This window comes from Gadus morhua, chromosome 11 (assembly GCF_902167405.1).
Source record: "Gadus morhua chromosome 11, gadMor3.0, whole genome shotgun sequence".
Taxonomy (NCBI): domain Eukaryota; kingdom Metazoa; phylum Chordata; class Actinopteri; order Gadiformes; family Gadidae; genus Gadus; species Gadus morhua.
The window spans coordinates 12585937-12607668 of record NC_044058.1 but is presented as its reverse complement, the minus strand read 5'-3'; the positions used below and the strand labels follow the sequence as shown (position 1 = coordinate 12607668).

General features: G+C 42.4%; 1 protein-coding gene across 1 annotated transcript; it reads left to right on the top strand.

Annotated features, from left to right (window-relative positions):
* The first annotated feature begins 2502 nt into the window (after positions 1–2502).
* Positions 2503–20274, top strand: dpy19l1l (dpy-19-like 1, like (H. sapiens)). The gene is made up of 22 exons (XM_030370440.1): positions 2503–2867; positions 3328–3352; positions 3769–3856; positions 4310–4447; positions 4847–4967; positions 6696–6789; positions 6978–7035; positions 7862–7953; positions 8386–8485; positions 9360–9437; positions 10727–10813; positions 11803–11862; positions 13104–13184; positions 13639–13740; positions 14164–14235; positions 14788–14870; positions 15380–15404; positions 16108–16227; positions 16749–16923; positions 17331–17430; positions 17879–18004; positions 18344–20274. The coding sequence occupies exons 1-22, from the start codon at positions 2651–2653 to the stop codon at positions 18495–18497; spliced, it is 2196 nt and encodes a 731-aa protein (XP_030226300.1). The 5' UTR covers positions 2503–2650; the 3' UTR covers positions 18498–20274.
* The last annotated feature ends 1458 nt before the right edge of the window (positions 20275–21732 follow it).

Sequence of the window (21732 nt, the reverse complement as noted above, 5' to 3'; positions counted from 1 at the left end):
GCGCAGCCAACCAAGTTATGCCTTTAAAAGTAGGCTATATACAATTTAAGGACTATTGGTTTAAAAAAATATATGGGAAATGATCAGCACAATATTCCGCCGACAAAATATATGGAAAAATAACCCCACATTGATACGTTTAAAGTTCATATAGTTTGAATAAAGTAATATTCTCGTGGCTCAAATTCCTAAAGCTTAACGCTGAAAACGAACGCAAAAATATGCTGGTACACACCAAACATCCTAAGCTACTGTCAGCAGCTCGAATATTTGTAAGTCTTTGTGCTTTTTCTTTTAAATCTCTTCTTTGTCTCACTACGCCTGCCGTCGGTCTCCACCGTGCCCTGCTGTGTTATGTGTCCAAACAAAACTCCGTCGGTGTGGCCGCAAGCTGTGCCAACAGCGCAGCGCGTGTCAGATGCGTATCCTTCACAGCCATGCCGTCAGTGGACGGAGCAGAGGAACCACAGGCTCCGAAATACTGGTCGTATTTAAGGCAACACTTCAGTCAAGGCATGATTCCAGGCGGGTGATGGGACGGGTAGGCCTCGGGCGCCAGAGCGTCCTGATGCACGAACAAGGCCGCTCCAGACCAGTTTAATCAAGCCTCCTGTCAGATGTGTGTATCATGGAACATAGGCTTTTGGGAGTATGCTACAGAGGGAAAATGTATTGTCACCACTGAAAAAATAGGTGTATTCTTTCATCCGTGAATTTGTGAGAACGGCCAGCCTATAGAGACTGGAATACAACTACATTTAACTTCTTAGGAATTTGGCTAAAGGCCTATGGCAGATCTTCAAAGTGACATAATGCATGGTGTAAAATTATAATAGTATACACTAAAAATCAGTTTGTATTAGTTAGTTTGTAAAATAGTCTACCCTATAGCCTGCATGGGCAGACAAGCCAGCTAAAAGTTAGCCACTAGTAGGCCTACATGGAAATTATCTATCGCAGCCAAATGCACAACACGTTTGCTTGTATTGCATTATCTGATAAAAATCGAATTAATAATTTGACAAGTTTTTGTTTTGGCTTTGTAGGATATTTGCCTTATTTTGGCTGTAATTATTGTTTGTTGTTTGGTGCATTGCTGAACTTTGTCTCTTTAGTTAATATTATGATGCACCATATCCTAATATAATTATTCACTTCTAAAGAAATGCCTAATGACTATGGCAGAAGCTCTTGCGTGATGGCATAGCCTACACCAGATGCACCATGCTATATACAATAGGCCTATAAAAGTAAGGTTTCCCTAATAGGGGAGGTGATATTATAAATAAATGATATGGAACAAAAAAAAGTAAACCACTTTTGTCATTCTTTCCAAAATAATATGGAGTGTTAGTGTGAAAAGTCTGTTGGCTATAGGGTAAACCAGAGGTGTAAACAATATCGCATATTGAGCAGCTACGTCACGCCCACCTCCTGCGTCAAGCTTTGACCTTAGAAATTGAAAGGTTATATGGGGGTTCACGGAGCTACGTTTAAAAAGTGTTGGTTTCAATCTGAATATGTATGAAATGTACCTGTCAGGGTTCATAATAAAAAGCAACAATTTCAACAATTTCAAACAATTTCAAAACAATTTCAAACAATTAAAAAGACTGAAACAGACTTAAGTACCCAATACCCTTACATGTACACATTGGCATTACTTTGACTTGGGTTTGTGCAGATTACATCTTTTTTTATACATATTTCTTGATTTAGAAGATTTAATTTCAATCCATTGATTCCCATTAAAAAATGTCAGTGTATTTGGTCCAGCCGTGAAGCAATAGGTGGGCGTGCCTTAGCCGCTCTAGGATGTGCAACAATGGTCCTACAATGACATCTTCTGGCTAGTAATGAAACTAATTTAAAGTTCCCAGATTGACCACAGGGCAGTGAAATTAATTCAAATGAAAAACATTTTACATCAGATTTACAGATTAAAAAAAATATACAGAGACACATATAAAAACAATACGACTATGTAGGCCTATCATGCGCTTACAAGATAATGAAACATTTATATATAGAAGAGCACACTATACGAATGAAAGTGTTTCTATTTCGTAACTTACCCATTGACAATAGGCTGCTATATGAGACGAATGGAGCATGGTCGTGCTAGACCAGTTTCCCTACAAAACTAAAATGACAAGGTAAAATATTTATAGTTGTTGAATGTGTTTACTATTTACCACGCTTTTTTTCCAATACAATATAGTGGTAGATCGAAAAAATATTGCGTAGTAATCATGAGTTTATGCTTATACAATTATGTTAAATGATAATAGTAGCATATAACCAGAAAGCAAATCTGTTTTGGTCAAAATGATGGGGTACATACTTCGGCCGTGGGTAAACGGATGTGGCAGTGTGTTGACATCAGACAACAAAAGATCAGTAAACAAGAGATGCCCATCCTACGTCCTAGTGTTGCCAAGGTTACCAAATGCAAGCGGCCTGCAGTAGCGCCGTAAAGCCAAAAGAGGGCAAAGTTTCCTCAGATTTGTGTAGACGAGAGATACCGCCATCACCCAGGTAGTGACTGTGTCCACAAGCTGTTCATCAGTCGACACTGGAGACCGAGGGGGGTGTCTTGCATAGCGGTGCTGTCTCGAGCCTCTCCTCTGTCTGAACACTGATTTTTAAAATGGTGATTAAAACAAGAAAACAGAGCAGCGGGAAAACCCAAGCGACCTTGGTCGAACGGGACAAGAGTCCGCTTGTTATTAAAAGTAACATGAAACGAGCAGGCAGAGAGGGAAAGGGTTTCGGGAGCTTTCTGCCCAATGTGATTTCAGCCAGCAGAGCCAAGCTTGGGCTCACTCCTGGTGCTTTCATGAAACTAGGAGGCACTCTACTGCTCGGTAAGTTATCGTTAGCTAGCTAGTTAGCCTCGGTGCTCAGCTGCTAACGGGTTCCTTACATCGCGGATACAGTGCCAAATATAGTGCTGAATCCTGCGCGAGTGAGCGGTATAACTCGGCTCGTAACCCGTTTTATAGCTCTCACTCGTAACCGCCAGTTAGCTTTACCGTTGCTAAAGTTACGGTTAGCCGCCTACCGTTACTTGTCCAACATTGACGTCAGTAACATACATGGCTTTCCAATGTGTGTCGTCCCTTCTTGCAAAGTTGTTGAAATGTTACCGGGAATTTAACGAACCCCATCAAATCCGCAGTTATTTCTATAAAATGCCACCCAGCATCACACCACTTGCAAGAATGTTTTAGTTTGTTCGACCGCAGATATTCCGAAAAACACTGGTTATGTGTCATTGCGGTCTGTCATTCAAATACAATATTTAAGGCTGTTCTTCTTTTGCAGCCGCGCTTGCTGGATTTATCCACTGGTAAGAGATTTTGTTTAGTGTGTGTGTGTGTGTGTGTGTGTGTGTGTGTGTGTGTGTGTGTGTGTGTGTGTGTGTGTGTGTGTGTGTGTGTGTTGTGTTTTAAATGCTGTTGCTTTTCCGAAACGATATTTGTTCTACCATGAAGCTACATTTTTGACAGGTACCATATTAGAAGTTATAACCTATTATTATATTTATGTGTGAAAATTCCACTTTTACATTTTCATGTTATGTGACATGCATGTAACTACATGTATAATTGTATGTAGTTTATTTGACGTTATTTTGTATGTAATCAACTGGACGCTTTAGTCTATGAAAATGCGTTTCATGTTTTCATTGCATAAACATTGTCAACGTATTGGCCAACACAAAGTGAACGTGAATAAAAATGTTTTTCTTCTCTTTGTGATTAGGTATCACCTCACGCTCCTGTTTGAAAATGACCGACATTTTTCACACTTATCTAATCTGGAAAAGGAAATGGCTTTTCGGACGGAAATGGTAAATAGGATAGAATATATCAAACTATCATTATGGATTCTGGCTTTTCATCCATTTTAATGACTAGCAATACATATTATTTTAGCCAGCACCCACAATTAATCAAAGTGCATCATAAAGTAATTTTATTACTATGCATTGCTCTTTCTCTCCCACCATAATCCACATTATTATCCTGTGCGGGGTGAGGTAAAAGACCGTTAAAAAAAAAGAAAGAAGTTTATATATGTTTTGAAAGTGAGAATTTATCTTGCATAGATAGAAAACCAAATGCACTGAGTGCTTCGGCCCCATCTGCTGAATCTATCTAATGTTCCTTGCATGAGATTTCCTGCCACAGTTTCCTTTCGTTATCTCTTACTTTTTCTAGCCATTTCTATGCGTCCCTGTCCACCGGCTCATCCCCTGTAACCATGTGTGTTGGCTACCGCTTTGTTTCTCGTTGTGTTCCAGGGCCTCTACTACTCTTATTACAAGACCATCATCGAGGCGCCCTCCTTCCTGAGCGGCCTACACCTGGTCATGAACGACCGGCTGACGGAGTACCCGCTGGTCATCAACACCCTAAAGCGCTTCAACCTATACCCAGAGGTAATTCAGCCAATAATGTTGTCTACATTACTGTTTAATATTCATTGTTATTAGTATGCTATTATGTTATAAAGTTGTGTGTGTGTGTGTGTGTGTGTGTGTGTGTGTGCATATGTGTATATGTATATATATATATATATATATATATATATATATATATATATATATATATATATATATATATATATATATATATAGTTTATAGATAAGTTATTTCGTAATAAACTGAGTAACCCAATACAAAATGAACAACACCCACTCCCAATGAAGCCACCGACCAGAAGGCAATTACCACTGAGAGAACACAACAAAAAGCCAATATTAGATTGTTATTCAACTGATACTCAAGAATAACAACCTACCCTTATGTCTCTCTATCCCTCCCACTTTGCCCACAAGGTGGTCCTGGCCAGCTGGTACAGAACATACACAGGCCTCATGGACTTCTTCAGTGTCCCCACTAAGATGTGCTGGTCCATCAACAGGGGAGAAGGCCTTGCTCCTGTTGACAGCTGCGAAGGTATTGGCGGTCGTCACTTTTGTTTTATCAGCAAACACAGCATGTTCATATGTATATCTTGCACACATGTCACACACACGGATGTATACACACACGGTTTGAACAGTGACATCATTGGTCCGGGATTTGCCTTCCTCATTTGTCTGACCTGAGAAAATTGGTGGTCCACCCTTTTTTTTAGTTGATTTTGCATACTGTTTTTTTGCAGTGTATGAAGCAACACTTTGTTTATCAGAAAATAGCAGAGTGGAACGCTCCTCCTTTAAAGAGCCAGTGAACCCAAGACCACATTTTAAATGTGATCATTTGTCTAAAATGATCGTTAACATAGTAAGTCATCTTTTGCCATTCTGCCCTAAACACTATGTGAATGTTCCACTCTGCTGCGAATGCAGATGGCGTTCCTTTCGTGACGTCGGAGTGCCTTTTCCAAGGCTCTCGGATGTCATGAAAAAGAGTTGCCGGTGGACGCGAGGGCAGCAGTTGACTGCGGAGTCCGAGAGATGGAGTTTTCGGAAACGCTTGTAGTGTAGGGTCACGGTGTGTGTGGATTGTGAGACTCCATCTGAGCAGCGACCACAGTGTCCACGCCCGAGTGAGGGTTAGGCATCCCGGACATTTCATATACAACACGCTCCTAATAGTGGTGATACACAGCGGCGGTACTAAAACGGTATCATAAAGTCGGTCTGGGTCATAGCCATGGGGAAAGACAAACCTTGAATAAGCTTCAATTAAATAAAAGCGGATCACTATTGAAGAACAATGGAGAGATGACTGAGAATAATAAGTCTTTATCTTTATACTCTAATTCTTATAACTATATACTTATGCATGTTATTTATTTCCATCTTCATCGACTCATTCTTTGTTGATGGATGAAGGATATATGAAGGATGGAAGGTGTGGACAGAATAAACTTTTCACAATGAAAATGAAATGCCTTTATTTTGCATAAGTGGTAAGAAAGAAAGAAATGTTTTCTTTCGATTGTTGAGCTTTGTCCAATCCATGGCAGTAGCGATTCCACAGCAGAGTCTCACATTTTAGTGTTTAAAAACCTGACACAAGTCTCCTTGCTGTTGTTTATCTGCATCAGCATGCAAGTCACGCTGCATGAGACACAGCAGGGTGTGATATTAGGAGATCATTGCTTTGTTCAAACACCATAACGTTCAAGAATCACACACTGCGGGGGTGGGGGTTTTGTGGTTAAACCTGGCTTCCACGTGGCCTGTTGTTTAAGATTAAATATTTATCCAGAGGGAAATGACTGGTCAGCAACTGCAGTACACGGAAGGAACAGAGCGTCGAGTGCAAAATAAACAAATAAACAATCAATATTACAAGAGCAGTAAGGTGCAATAGCTGTACAGCTAGAAATGTGTCTATATATAAATGTTAACACAATTTAATTCCAAAATAAACAATGCCACAAGTAACATTACATTAAGGGCCATACATTTGAAATAAATGGCAAGGGGCCAATCCAAATATATAATGTTAAAATATCCAAGGTTACCAGTAAGGGACAGAATCAATCTGTTGGGACAGTGCGACGGTGATGTGCGCACATTTAACAAATCCGCTGCAATGTAAAAGATTTGACAGGGTGCAAACCGTATAATTAAATTCTGTCAAAATGGCATAAGCTCCTTTGTTTTCAAGAATTGTGTGTGTGTGTGTGTGTGTCTGTGTGTGTCTGTGTCTGTGTGTCCCATCCTCTAGGCCTGGGCGACCCAGCATACTTTTATGTGACCTTTGTGTTCCTCCTGAACGGCTTCATGATGAGCTTGTTCTTCATATACGGCGCCTACCTCAGGTAACTTCCCTTGAACTTTCACCTACCTACAAAATATTACATCCAAGTCCTTGGAATTTAGTGGATAGAGCTGTTCGAGGGATTCAAATATGTATGCAAAGGGAAAAGATAAACGCTGATGTTCTGCTTTCTCTGTACTTATTATCTCTCACGTGCTTGTGTTCACTGTCTTTCTTCTCCCTCCCCAGTGGAAGTCGCTTGGGAGGCCTGGTCACCACCATGTGTTTCTTCTTCAACCACGGAGAAGTGAGCCGCACACACGTACAAGCACACGCAAAGAAAGATATATCAGTGCAGCAGCACAAACACGCACACCTCCTGCAAACCAGACGGAAATTCTGCCTTTCGCTTAGTGAGAAATAAACACTGGCTTTCCACACATTTAGATGTGTGTATTTCTGTATGTGTCTGTATGTGTGTGAAATCTATTGCGTTTCGCCTTGCCAACCCACACATCCATTTATTTTTGACAGCTATATCCTTAGTGGTCCAGTTCAAGCATATACTAACCTCCCTGGTGCGTATTGTGAGGTTGTCCGTACCCCACTGTTGGTTTACTGTGGGGTAGGGACACAAAAGGAAATCTCTGCCTCACGTACCGCTAGCTGTGGGTGTGGGTGTAATATGGTACTAAGTAGTTTGGTAGAAGTAGCTTGTAGTTCTCTCAATACTTGAAAACCAAGATGCAACAGATTTTACCATCATGTTTCTTGAATGGATAGTGTAATAATATACTGTAACATGATCAGACATTACACGCAACAAGCTGCTTAATCTGTCTACTTCCTCTTTCTGTGCGGATCTTCAGAGAAAGTATTTGATCTTCTCTGGGCTTTGCATTTTGTGTATTTAAACGTCCTCACTTTAAGCTTCCATCTCCATTCAGAGTGATCCAAATAAGGGATCATCAGCTTCTGTCTCTTGCTAAAGGACTATTCCACTGTGTGTGTGTGTGTGTGTGTGTGTGTGTGTGTGTGTGTGTGTGTGTGTGTGTGTGTGTGTGTGTGTGTGTGTGTGTGTGTGTGTGTGTGTGTGTGTGTGTGTGTGTGTGTGTGCGCGTGCGTGCTCCCAGAGCACTCGTGTGATGTGGACCCCACCTCTGAGGGAGAGCTTTGCGTACCCCTTCCTGGTCATGCAGATGCTGCTGCTCACCTACATCCTACGGTAAGCGTGGGTCTTTTTGGGTTTGTACGTGGGTATATTCTTACTAATAAAAAAAAAAAGAAATATCAGAAATAGTCCCCAGAAGGTCTTTATGTTATCTTAAGGGATTTGGTCCTGGATATTTTTCAGTGCCCGCTTTGGCTTCTTAAGACTGCGTAGCATAGATGCCTTGCTTGGATTGCATCGAAAGAATGAACTCTGTACATGCTGTGTGCGCATGTACATTATGTATTTACAATACGTTGAGTGTGTGTGTGTGTGTGTGTGTGCGCGCAATAGTCATGAGCATATGAACATATTTATAGTGTGTGTGTGTGTGTGTGTGTGTGTGTGTGTGTGTGTGTGTGTGTGTGTGTGTGTGTGTGTGTGTGTGTGTGTGTGTGTGTGTGTGTGTGTGTGTGTGTGTGTGTGTGTGCTGTCCCATGGGTCCAGGACAAAGAGCCCTAGCAGAACGTCCATGGTGGCCCTGGGGGTCTCCACACTGTGCTTCATGCTGCCCTGGCAGTTTGCTCAGTTCGTGCTGCTCACCCAGGTACAGATGTTTTATTTTGATGCGAGTCAAAGTGACACAGAACAACACGCTCCGCATCTTTTGGCCTTTTCGCTCCGACGGCTGCTCCATGCAGGCGCCGCCATGGAGAATTCCTAGGAGCTGCCGCTTCATCCATCTCTCACACCGGTCTCTCCCGAATGTAACCCCCACCCCCCTCATCTTGCCTATTTAATGCCCGTATGGTAGCGTTACATTTCCTGTAGACCATTCGCTGCATGGAGAGAAATCATGAATGTATCAAAGATCCAAACGATTTGCCCATCAGTTTTTCGCATCAGCTCATGTCCTTGCGACCCGTGCCGGCCGTGCGGTATAGTAGTATAGTATAATCCAGGTTTAAGCCAAGTGTTCGCACCGAGAATGTATGGCAGCACTCGTGGGCGCCTGTCGAGGCCTGCAGAGTGTGCAATTGGCCAATCGAAATTTGGCGCTGAAATCGCTTGGAAATAAATTCAATAGCGTGTGCCCTCTGAAGTATCTGGCTGGTACATTAAACCATCCATTAGGGTTTGAATAAATGTAAGCTTTTTTCCATTTATTATTCTCATAATACGCACATATTGTACTGGACTGCTTTTTTTTTAATACTATTACTATTGAAGCAAAACTGTAGAGCTTAATGGAAATCATAGCAATACATTTAACTTTTCCTAGAGTCGACAAGTGCTCAGCCCAGTGTGATGATGGCTTGCAGTTAATATCTGCCCCGTTTTGACAGTATCCACACTGCCTAACCACATACAATGAGACACAAGGCTCAATGTTGGCAGGATATCGTTGCTACTAGTCATAGATTTTTACTTTCAGCCAATGTTTGAGCTGATGTTCGGTTGTGCTGCTTTGTTCTGTCCAGGTGGCCTCTCTGTTTGCGTCCTACATCCTTGGCTACCTCAGCCCCACCAAGCTGCAGTCCATCCTGGTGACTCACATGGTAGGAGAATTTCCGCCTGCACAGGGCAACCTTATTCAACACCTGCACCTCATTTAAAGAAAAACCACCATGTCCAAAATACAGTATGAATGACCCAAAGATGAATTGATTTTAAAGCAAACTGCAGACTCTAAAACAAACAGTTTGGTTCACTCTGCTCCTCCCTCTAGCACTATTTCCATGGTTTCTCCACACCTGTTCCTCGATATCAATAGCGCTCATCAAAGGGTCGCAATTTCACTTCACATTTTCATGACGACAGTTTTTTTTTTTTTTTTAAACATTTCTAAATTGGAAGCAACAAGACACCAAGCGTATGAGATTTTCTTTCCAGTCTCATGGAAGCCTTTTTGTGTCCCATTTTGTCTCTCGTCTAAATGAGGGCTGTATGTGTTTGTGAACGAGGGATGATCCAAGCATCTCCTCCACATTCCTTTGCCCCTAATCCTCCTCTGCATGCTGGGCTATGAGCCAGGGTCTGGAAGCCAGAGGCTGGGAGCTCCAGCGATAAGGAAGTCATCCAGAGATGGTTGAGATCTTAGTCCAAGGGAGGGCATGGAGGCAGTGCATAATTCAAACGGCTTGGCAGTGATGATTTCTGTGCACGCGTGTGTGTCTGTGTTCCCATGAATAACAAATGCAGCCAGGCAGAAGCATTTGTTTCCCCTGTGACCTACGTGGCTGCCAAATCTTCAGTTGAGTTGCGATTGGAAGTTGGCCCAGCGTGCGAAGGCACAGCCTTTGCTCCTTTTTAACATAGCCACCCTTCGTCTTGATGAAGGCTACGTTCATCACTTGGCATTTAGTCTCTTCTAATTATATATGACAATGTATCATGCATCCCCCCACTCTCCCGTAATGATTGACTAACTTACAATCTAACAACAAGCTTCTTCTGTTTCAACTCTGAAGGACGAATCTACGAGGGATCGTTGCTATGCGACAGTTGAAGTCCCGTGAGAGATTAATATTTCTGACAAATTATGCAGGGCTTGTTTTGTCTGATCTCGTGTGTGTGTGTGTGTGTGTGTGAGAGAGAGAAATATGCCTCTCTTGCAGCAACAATACGGACTCGCTTTTGTCATGACAAAGTGGATGTGGTTTGTTTGTTTCCTCCCCGTGGTGTCATTGTCATTACACAGATGAGCTGCCTAACGACTGGATTCAGCATCCCAGTGTGAAGCTGGTGGTCCAGAACACACAGTTTCCACACCACTGGGAGGCAAAGCAGACTGCGGTTGACTGACACATCGCTCTCTCTCTCTGTCTCCCCTGGTTGCTTCCTGCAGATAGCTCTTGCCATGTGTTTCCTCCTGATGTTTGGCAACTCCATGCTACTCACCTCCTTCTACGCCTCCTCTCTGGTCTCCATCTGGGTGAGTCAGTGCTCTGCTCCCCCGGGGCGGGGGCGGGGGGGGGGGGGGGGGGGGGGGGGGGGGGTGTGGGGGTGTGTGTGTGTGTGTGTGTGTGTGTGTGTGTGTGTGTGTGTGTGTGTGTGTGTGTGTGTGTGTGTCCCCAGTAGGGCTGCTCGATTACGGAAAAATCATAATCAAGATTACTTTGGTCAATATTGAAATCATGATTATTCAAATGACTATTTTTGAGTTTCAAAACTTGATGTATTTATTCAGCATGTCTCTCTCCAAAACACTTTGTAACTGAGAACTCTGAAATTTCGCCTTAAAAAAATGCACAAAATGGTCCAAAAGAAAATGTTCAAATCTAAAAGAATGTACAAATATGTATCCAGCTGTTCTGAAAACTCGATTATGTTAATTTTGTGATCGTTTGAAATTGAAATCGAGATCGGAATTCGATTAATCGCCCAGCCCTAGTGTCCCTTGTGTGTGTGTGTTTTGACATCTACAACAGACAATTTGCAGACAGATTCAAAGACCTCTGAGGCCATTAGCCACCAACCTACACGCCCGTCTCAATGGATGTTCATTAACTTAGCATTGTCCTTTGAACCCAAAGAACGACTGACAGGCCTGAAGCCTCACTCCCCTGCAAAGACAACTAAAGCTCATAGTCTGATCTTTGCTTGATGCAAGTGTAATAATTAATAATAATTAATTATTAATTAATTAATTTGACAGTATATGGAATACAAGAAAAGAATAACTGCAGTAAAACCATTGACAACTCAGGATTGTTTTCTCTGATTTTAGCTTCTAGTTTTAAATAATAATAGATGCTCAAGTTCATGGCTTAGGTCGCCACTATATCTCCATAGCCATTTAATGCAGTTTATATATAAAGATACACAGTTACATATTGGGTATATTTGATATTCCTTGTGTTTGGTATTTTGTTGTGATTCAGAGGATTTCAATGTTTGGATGTTATGTGTTTGTCTTGGCAGGCCATCATCGCATTTAAGGAAAGTTTCACAGCAGTCTGCAGACCCGGGATCATCACTTGGGTACGCCCTGCTCGTCATGTAACTGCTGAAAATATGCTGTATTGAATGCTTCTTCAACTTAAAATGCAGGTCATGGAAAACTTTGTGTCCAATGAGGACCTTATGCTTGATAGTTGTATGCTTCATTTTAGGGAGTTGGTGCATTTTGCGAATCACTGGAAAGGTTGTTTTATTCTATCTCTGCAGGTCTATAGAGGATTTCAAGCTGACCAAACCCATAATATGATATCAATCAGCCAAACTCTGGCAACATACACCTTTAGTCATTGCGAACATTTCAATATAAATCCTGAGTCGGTGTCAATGATTAATTTTATTGATATTATTATTTTCATTCCCATGATGTTAGAGACTTGCGGCGGCTGGGTGCTACGACAGACTCTATATTATCAGAATCAGAATCTCTTTTTGTCATTGCACAAAGTGCGACGAAATTGGGGTAGAGGCTCTCAAAATAAGTGCTTTTTTTAAAAAACGTTTTTTTTTAAAAACAAAGGGATGGTCCTCTTTTTCCATGGCTTATTAATCCAAAAACTGAAAAATTATTTCTGAATCGGGGAACGATGGCTTGGCAAACACTTTTGTTTATGAAAGGTGCTCACAGTAATGCAGAGCAAAAAGGCTTCTGCTGCGTCAACCGATTCATCACCTCGGCAGCGATATCTGTACCTGCAATTTTTCATAAATGGCAAGCACTTGTAAAGATAGAGTAGGTGCTAAAACTGTCATCAGCAGTGGAAGTACTAAAAGCTTCATCACATCCGTTGACTCGATAAACGTATAAATACACAATGTTGAAATGTCTACTCTGTAGCAGGAGAGATGATTTGTAGGCATGACAGCTCCTGTATGCTTTTAAGATCTGTTAGTGGACAAAGAGTGATGCGTTTTTTGATATGGATATAGTCTACCAATTATTGGTAGGCCAGCCACAAGCAGATCAGCACTGTCATCCAAAGGAAATTAAGTCTGATCAAACATATAGGACCACCTCTACCTATCTGCCTGATCATCTTTAAACCATTAATTGATATAAGCAGACACAGAAATGGCATTAGCAGTGACCGGCAATTTGAATAAGCTTTTTTCAAGCTTACAGCTAACCCTAACCCTAACCCTCAAGTGTAAGGCAGAAAACCATGCACACCACCTCTACAGCACCTAGCATAATGCCAGTTAGGGTTTGTCTCCTTAGAACCCTCCACCTTGTCCCCTCATGCATCTGCCCCCCCCATCCTCAGTCCATGCAGGGCCTGGCTTGGGTGGGCTCCACATTGGTGCTCAAGTTCCTACTGTCCACCGTGCTGGGATCCTCCGATGACGTAAGCCATTGTTGCTATGATGAAGTTAGTTGCATTACGCTGAGGAAGTGAATAATGTTGCGAATGTAAAGCGGTGGCGCGCATACTACTTCAATATTCATGTTTTGCTCTCCATGATATATTAAGGTATGGTCATCAGGGAGGCATCCCGCTCAGAATATCTGATTCATATGTTTCTATATTTATATTTGTCATTTGTATATTGCTTCTGATGGAGGCGTCCACTAAGTGAGACAACCTCCCCCTCAGTGTTGAGCCTGGGTGAGGCGTCCACTAAGTGAGACAACCTCACCCCCAGTGTTGAGCCTGGGTGAGGCGTCCACTAAGTGAGTCAACCTCACCCCCAGTGTTGAGCCTGGGTGAGGCGTCCACTAAGTGAGACAACCTCACCCCCAGTGTTGAGCCTGGGTGAGGCGTGGGGTCGAGCTCTGACGGGTTCCCCGTGTTCCTGTAGGCTCACATCAGCGGCCTGATCAAGTCCAAGTTCACCAGCTACCAGGACTTCCACACGCTCATGTACACCTGCGCTGCAGAGTTTGACTTCATGGAGATGGAGGTAGTGTTTAATACATTTGATGTTTTGTACAGTTTATTTAGTTAAGTTAAAGGCAATCGAAAAAAGGAAAGTTAATCTGTGATGAATTATCTTAAAAGATTGAATCTGTTTGCTCAAACTATGTGTTTAATGCAGGTTGAAAATAGGGTGTCAGCTTAAATGTCACTCTGTGTCCTGGTGAAATGTCAGCCATTCTGGGAGCAGCGACCTGCTGTTCAGTAGCAGGGCTCTAACAGGCCCTCGACCGCTGTGTGTGTGCGTGCATCACATTTTGTAAAGGTTATGGGCTATATACTGTTGTTCTCTGTGACTTTAGATTCCGCCTGAATAGATAATTCATCCAGACAAATCTTAGCTTCTTGTTCTGTTCTGCCTCCATATATATGATGGGCCACTACTTACACCTGTCCCCGTCCGTCTCAGACCCCGCTGCGCTACATCAAGACCCTGCTGCTCCCCATCAACGTGTTAGTGCTCGTGCTCATCGCTGCACGGGTAACTTTTGCACCACACACACACACACACACACACACACACACACACACACACACACACACACACACACACACACACACACACACACACACACACACACACACACACACACCAACGCTCAATTAGTGCCTCTTTTTGTAAAGCGCAGTCATTCATAAACCAAAAAAAAACCTTGGCTGTTCCATGAATTCATGAATAAAACATGGTGCTAAAAATATACACGTGTCACCTACCCTGCCTTGTCAATTGTCACAAAACGACAGCTTGACAACTGCACCGAAGCTGAAGTCAGTGTAACACGCGTTGCTGATTATCTGCAATGAATTTAAAAACAGCATGGTGGTAGGGTTGGTGGTAGAAAAAACGAATGTAGAGCCAAAGGGGAGATTCCTGATGCATACCATTTCTTCATTTAACGTGATGTCTTTCTCTCTCTGTCTGTCTTTATTTATAAGCATGGGAAAACTACATTTTCATTGCCAGAGCGTGTCAAATTAGCAAAACTCAAAATACAATGCCAATCTAGACACATTTGTTTCTGTCCCTCTTTAGACGTTACGGGATGTGTATCACTCCCTGGTCCATGGAGATGTGGCCAAAACCTCAGAGTCTGAGAGTGAGCTTGAGGAAGAGGAGTGAGTGTCTGTTCCACTGCTTGTGCTCTGTTGTTCACGGCTACATTTGAGTGATGCAACCAGGTTCCAAAGTAAACACCTTCCACCAGCGAATAGCAGATAGATTTGAGTATTTGCCAGGTACAAATCCTTGGTTACATATCAAAAGAATTGTGTGGGCAGAAGGTTCTTTCACTTTTAGCTAAAAAAGCAAATTTTTGGACCCTGACAGTAACTTAGCAGAAAAGGTAGATGCCAGAGTATTGTGTCTTGAAGGGAAGCTCGGTGTCCTTTAACAGTTTGAATACACAGTCTGAATATTTCCATGCAGTCTGGAAACCATGCAAATCTCTGTCTCCCAGTCTTATCTTTAGCATTTCTACGCGGTGGGCTACTGTATTACATTAAACATAAACATATTACATTTTTCCCCCATAATGTATTCGTCTCTCTGCAATGTGCCCAGAGATAGCAATGCTGTTTTCTGCCTCAGCGACCCAAACTCATTCTGTTCTATTTGCTTCTTACAGGCCGGAACTGATAGCCAAAGGAGAGGTGAGCGAGCGCAAACTGCCCTATCTCTCTCTATCTCTGCAAGGTATTACTGAGCGGAAGCAGCAGGAGCAGCAGTGTTGTCGCCTTTGTGCCTTCCTGTGAGTGAATGCCTCTGTGGCTGCTGGCTCGTCCTCCGGCTCTCTTCACTTGGTTCTCCGCTGGGAAATGAAAGCCAATGTTTCTCTTGCCGTGGAATCCAATCCCAAACCCCAGCGCCTTTTATTTAGTCTTTTCTTTCTTTCTCTTTATCTCTTATTTTTTCAATACTATCTCTCGTGAGTCATATGGCTCCCATATGTCTCTCTGTCTCTGTGTTGGTCTCTCTCTCGCTCTTTATATCGCTAGATCTCTCCATTTATCACTCTCTATTTATTGCTTTTTATCTTTTCATCTCTCCCCCCGCCCCCCTTTCTATTGCGCTGTTGAGTTGTCTTGCACACGCACACACAAACAAGTGCATACACACACACGCAATGTTTGCTCCAACGCACGATATTGAACACACACACACACACACACACACACACACACACACACACACACACACACACACACACACACACACACACACACACACACACACACAACCTATATGCAGAGTTTATTGTGTTGCTTGTAAAGCGCATTGCACAAATGCGATAATAAAGATTATTATTGTTATGAATCACTGTGTGCTGCCTGCATTTGTTGTTTGCTCCTCCAGCTGGTGTACCACGGTCTTCAGCTGGTGGCATTCTTCCTGCTAGCCGTCCTAATCATGCGTCTCAAGCTCTTCCTCACCCCTCACATGTGCATCATGGCCGCCCTCATCTGCTCCAAGCAGGTAACTGGTTTACTCTGTTTTGGTTTCATTTTGATTTCTGAATGTATAAATATCGTTATGTATTGTTATTATCAGTATGACTGTATTTGTAGTCAAATGTAATTATTGAGTGTTATATTGTTTCTCCCCTCTCGCTTCCTCTGCCTCTCTGTCACTTTCTCACTCTCTTGCTCTTCGTCACTCCCCATCCACCTCTCTCCCTCTCCACATCCCTTTTTCTCTTTGTCACTCCCCTCCTCTCTCCCACTCTACTCTCCTTTCTCTCTCTTCCTCTTTGTCACTCCCCCGCCTCTCTTTCCCTCCCAACTCCCATTTCACCCTCTTCCTCTTTTTCACTTCCCCTTCACCGCTCTTCCTCTCCACACCCCTTTCACTCTCTTCCTCTCTCTCCCGCACTCTCCCGTACTACCTATCTGTCTACCTCTTTCTCCATATCTGTGTCTCTGTCTCTTTTGCTTTCTATCTCGCTCTCCCGTTCTCACCCTTACTCTCTCCTTCTTCCCCTCCCTCTCTCCCGCCAGTTGTTCAGCTGGGTGGGGGAGAGGTCCAGGCTCCAGATGGTGGTGTTTGCCTTTCTGTCTGTCATGGCCGTACAGGGCGTAACCAACCTGCAGGCCCAGTGGGGGATCATGGGGGAGTTTAGCAACATGCCCCAGGAGGAGCTGCTCGACTGGATCCAGGGCAACACCAAGCCCGGTGGGTACTGCTGCTGATGGGGCTGCTGGTGCCAACACTGTTGCAGCAGTGTTTTCCCCAATACAAAGCAATACTTTGCTTTGTATTGGGGCTTTGGAAAATTAGACATAAGCTAAACTGCAAAAAAGTAGTTACATTGTAGGTATTTTAGCTCTCTCTCCCAGTCTCCCTCCCTTTATGTCTCTCACTCTGCCCTTCTCTACATCTCTTACAATACCCCTATCTGTGTACCCCTATCATATTCACAATAATTGAATCTACTATTTAGCAGATGCTTTCATACAAAGTAACTTGCAGTAAATAGCGAAGCATTTCATAAGGGAGCATTAACATTTTGATTGTGGAGATCTGTGCCACCTCCCTTACCACCACTAACACTGTCCTTGAACCTCTCCATCCGTCTACAGATGCAGTGTTTGCTGGAGCCATGCCAACGATGGCCAGTGTAAAGCTATCGACCGGCAGGGCCATCGTTAACCATCCACACTATGAGGATGCCGGGCTAAGGTCAGCTAGCACTGTAGCATAACTAGGGCTTTGGTCAGCTAGAAGTGCACTGTAGTGTTATTACTAGGGCTCACGTCAGCTAGCACTGTAGTATAGCCAGGGCTAAGATCGACTACCGCCGGATCATTGCCGGGCTAAGTTCAGCTAGCACTGCAGCCTTTGTTATTTGAGGTAGATTATCTACAAACCAACCTCTGTCCAAATATTTGATTCCAAAGCTCCACGTGAAGCTTTGTCTTACTTAGTTCTGCGTTTGGCTGTTTTTCAGAAATGACAAAAGACAGAGTTAACTCCAATATTTATGTAAAATACTTAATAACAGTTAAAAGAGTAAGTTATTATTATTAGAAGGTATTTAAATGTTATTGCAACAACAAGAGAGGAAACGACTGCTATGCTTAATGCCAGCCGTCCCCATAAGGTTAGTGTGTGTGTGTGTGTGTTGCAGAGAGAGGACCAAGCTGGTGTACTCGATGTATAGCCGCATGTCCGGGGAGACGGTCAAAAGCAACCTCATGCAACTCGGGGTCCACTACTTTGTGCTGGAGGACTCCTGGTGCACAAGGAGGACCAGGTATGACACGCACACAGACAAACACAAAAGATTGCGAGAGAGGTTGATAATCCCCAAAGCCTTGGAGTTGAGCCATGAGCAAACCACCGTGGCTGAGCTCCACATTCACAGAATGAACAACCGCCTGCATACACACCACCACAGACCTCGACCATCCCTTCATCTCTCTCTCTAAATATTCCTCCTTCTGTCCTCCCTCCTCTCCCGTGTGTGTGTGTGTGTGTGTGTGTGTGTGTGTGTGTGTGTGTGTGTGTGTGTGTGTGTGTGTGTGTGTGTGTGTGTGTGTGTGTGTGTGTGTGTGTGTGTGTGTGTGTGTGTGTGTGTGTGTGTGCATGCTAGGCCCGGCTGTAGCATGCCAGAGATCTGGGACGTGGAGGACCCCCAGAATGCCGGCAAGGTCCCCTTCTGCAGTCTGGTGAACAAAGACGCCCGGCCTCATTTCTCCACCGTCTTCCACAACAACGTCTACAAGGTCCTCAAAGTGCCCAGATAACAGCTCTCTCCCTGTCTGTGTGTTTATTTTCTTTGTATTGGTATGTATATATATATAGATATGTCTCCCCCTGTGGGTAACCTCTCTGTCTGGGGGTGCCCTACTACCCCAAGCCCAAACCAGTGTTGATGTTTATATCCAATGAGGAGGACTAGGTCGGTTGGTCCACGATGGATCCTCCACTACCAGTGGATGCTCCTCAGAACCATGAAGAACCTCTAAGTTCACCCATGGTTCCTTTTTTGATGCAATCACGTTCTCTGAAGGCTTATTTGGAGAACATGTTTTCATTGATTTGCGGTACAGTTGAATTGCAGTGTTTTACTCTGTAACTTAGCGTTTGGATGTGAATGAACCATGTCTAAGTGTGTAAATGAGCTTTTGAAGAGGTTCACTTCAGTCAATATATAATAACGTTTCCAAGTATGTTTGTTTTAAAAGCCTTTACAACAGTTGCGTAAGCAGATGTTGTTGTTGCCAAGTGTTTTTAAAGTATTTTATGGACCGCATATCAATCAGGCCAGCTACACATGAGGGAGATCACATAGTATTCTATTAAGCTCCCTCTAGGCCAGATACACTAATGTAGATCTTCTTTTAGCAGAATTCTTGCCAATCTTTATAGTTAGTATGTCTAGAGGCTGTATAGGTCCCCAATGGAACACATTTTGTTATGTATTGCCTGTACTGGTCAATTCGTATAAATTGTAGGCATATTGATATTCATCTAACAATAGAAAGTCGTTCATTGTCTCCCTAGGTTTTTGTTATGTTGGTCAGTAGCATTTGATTCCTCAAATTGAAGCAATCTTTGTTTCCACTTGAAGCCCAGCATAGTAATATTATTATTTTTTTATACGGAGCACCCTTTGCCAAACGTGTAGCTTTGGTCTGTCAAACGTAGCCTTTCAGTTGAGTTAAATAGGTGGGTTTTGGTGGCATTCATGTTCTGCTTTAATTTAGTATTGGTTATAAAGTTAGTTACTCAGTATTAGAAATGCACTGCAACACTTAAGCTGTAGTCCACAGCCCCGTCGCCATATGTTAGAATATGAGCAGTCCATTGGCTTGGTTTGCCTGCAGACGTTCATTACAAACAACACAAGCCAGGACTGTATCGGCTAAAAGACACCTGTGATGTATTTGGATAGGGGTTCAGGATGGCTGCATCCCACAACAGCAAATTGCCAATCTTCTTGTTTTCTTTCAAAGCCACAACCTTCGCTAGCATCTCGATTAATTTGTCCTAGGAGGGGGAAGGAGGCCAGCATCATAACCACTGGGAGCCCCTCATAGTCACAGGCCTTAATGCTATGAATACTGTGATCTCTTTTCTTGGCAACAGTATTTAACTGTACTTTCTCGGGACCAAGATTTTATTTTATTTTACATTTCTTTGTTTGTATGTTCGATTGCGTGCCCCATGGTTTAAAGGCAGAGTTTAAGTGAGCTTGAGGAAAAAACACCTGCTACTCTTTCGTGGTACACATTTTCACAGTTAATTCATAACTACATTATATGAAAAGAACCAAATAGTATTAGTATGTAAGACCTGAGGTGGCGTCTCAACCAAGTTATCTTTGTTCATTCATTTCAATTGGTTTTAATGTTCTGGTTCATGTTCTGTCATCAGTTACTTTGCCCTTTGATGAGTGAGACTGTGAAGTTGTTGACTGTATTTTATACAGTTTATTTGCAGGCTTTGTTCCCAATGTCTTTTTATAATGTGACTATTTTTGTCTGCATTTTAAATGAATAAACTGTTTTTATTAGGAAATTTAAATTGTCAAGAATTTCTTTTAATTAAGATAATGGATCGATTTTTTTGAAATACCTCATCACCAGCACCCATGATTTAAAAAGAAAGATATCAGTACGCTATCTGTATTTTTTTTCTTCTGATAAACAAGAGACGTTTCTGTACATTGTCTCCATCTATTGGTCTCTATTAATATTACATTAGGGATTCATGCAATAGATGTTAGAGTTTTAATATCTTAAATGTACGATATGGCTAACATTAATCTATCAATCTAGTAATGTTGGTTTATGTAATTGTAGTATAATTGAGGTACAACTTCAAAAATCAAGTACAATGTATGTGTCCATACACAGGTTCAAGGTTTCTCTAATTTCTGCCTAGTATATCTTTCAGAGTTTAAAAAAGTTTATAGTTCATTGATTCATAGTTTATAGTTCAAAGTTTAAAACCATTTAATTTATGTTTTTTCCAATAGGGAGAGGTAGGTCAAAAAATAAAACAACCCACTTTGAGTAGGCCTAACATGCAAACATTTAGCGGAAGCCTAATTACTCAATACCCACGGTTCTATCTTACTAATCAGTATTTTCAATAGTCTAGGTGGTTTAAAAGGCAGTACAAATAGAAGCAATTCGGGTAGAAATTCTTCCAGCTCCTGCTTTTTTAAATATTAAAAGATCGTAGGTCAGTGTATCCTGTATTTTATTTGGATACATCTAATAAGAATGTAGTCTTCTTGTCCCACTGTCAACTCAACAATTACTGAAGATGTTAGCTTGCAGTTTCAAGAGAGTGCAATGTGTTATGTGGGCTATGTGTGTAAGCATTGCCACAAATGAGAGAGTATCTTTACGTAATAGTACGTGTGAAATTATATTTTTGCTTTTCTTCTATTCCTAATGTTGTGTGCATAGTTATGTATGATCCTCTGAAAGATGTATTTCTTGAATTGTCAGCCTATTCAAGAAACATCTTCTTGTAGTGTAATATTATACATTCTCACAAATCGAAGGAGTTGACCGAACATAAGTGATTGAACAAGAAAAGCATTTGATCCACAAAAATGAGTTACTATTACATGTATAGGAGAGGGTAAGTAAGGAATTTATTTTATTATCAATAAACTTAAGGACGTACAACATAGTTGTTACTACCTGACCACATCTAACATGCAAATAGAGACGCACCCTTGCTGCTCCCACATATGATGACTAGACCAGTTCTCTGTGGCCCTACTGCCACCGGGACGGACCAGGGAGACACTGTAGGTCTACTGCACTATAGGGACGGACCAGGGAGACACTGTAGGTCTACTGCACTATAGGGACGGACCAGGGAGACACTGTAGGTCTACTGCAGTATAGGGACGGACCAGGGAGACACTGTAGGTCTACTGCACTATAGGGACGGACCAGGGAGACACTGTAGGTCTACTGCAGTATAGGGAGGACCAGGGAGACACTGTAGGTCTAG

Bases quoted from the DNA above. Each gene is read 5' to 3' on its own strand.
- dpy19l1l (XM_030370440.1), top strand. From the start codon at position 2,651: ATGGTGATTAAAACAAGAAAACAGAGCAGCGGGAAAACCCAAGCGACC. The intron at 4,968-6,695 runs GTATTGGCGGTC...CCCATCCTCTAG, and splicing joins TCCTGTTGACAGCTGCGAAG to GCCTGGGCGACCCAGCATAC. The intron at 7,954-8,385 runs GTAAGCGTGGGT...CCATGGGTCCAG, and splicing joins CTGCTCACCTACATCCTACG to GACAAAGAGCCCTAGCAGAA.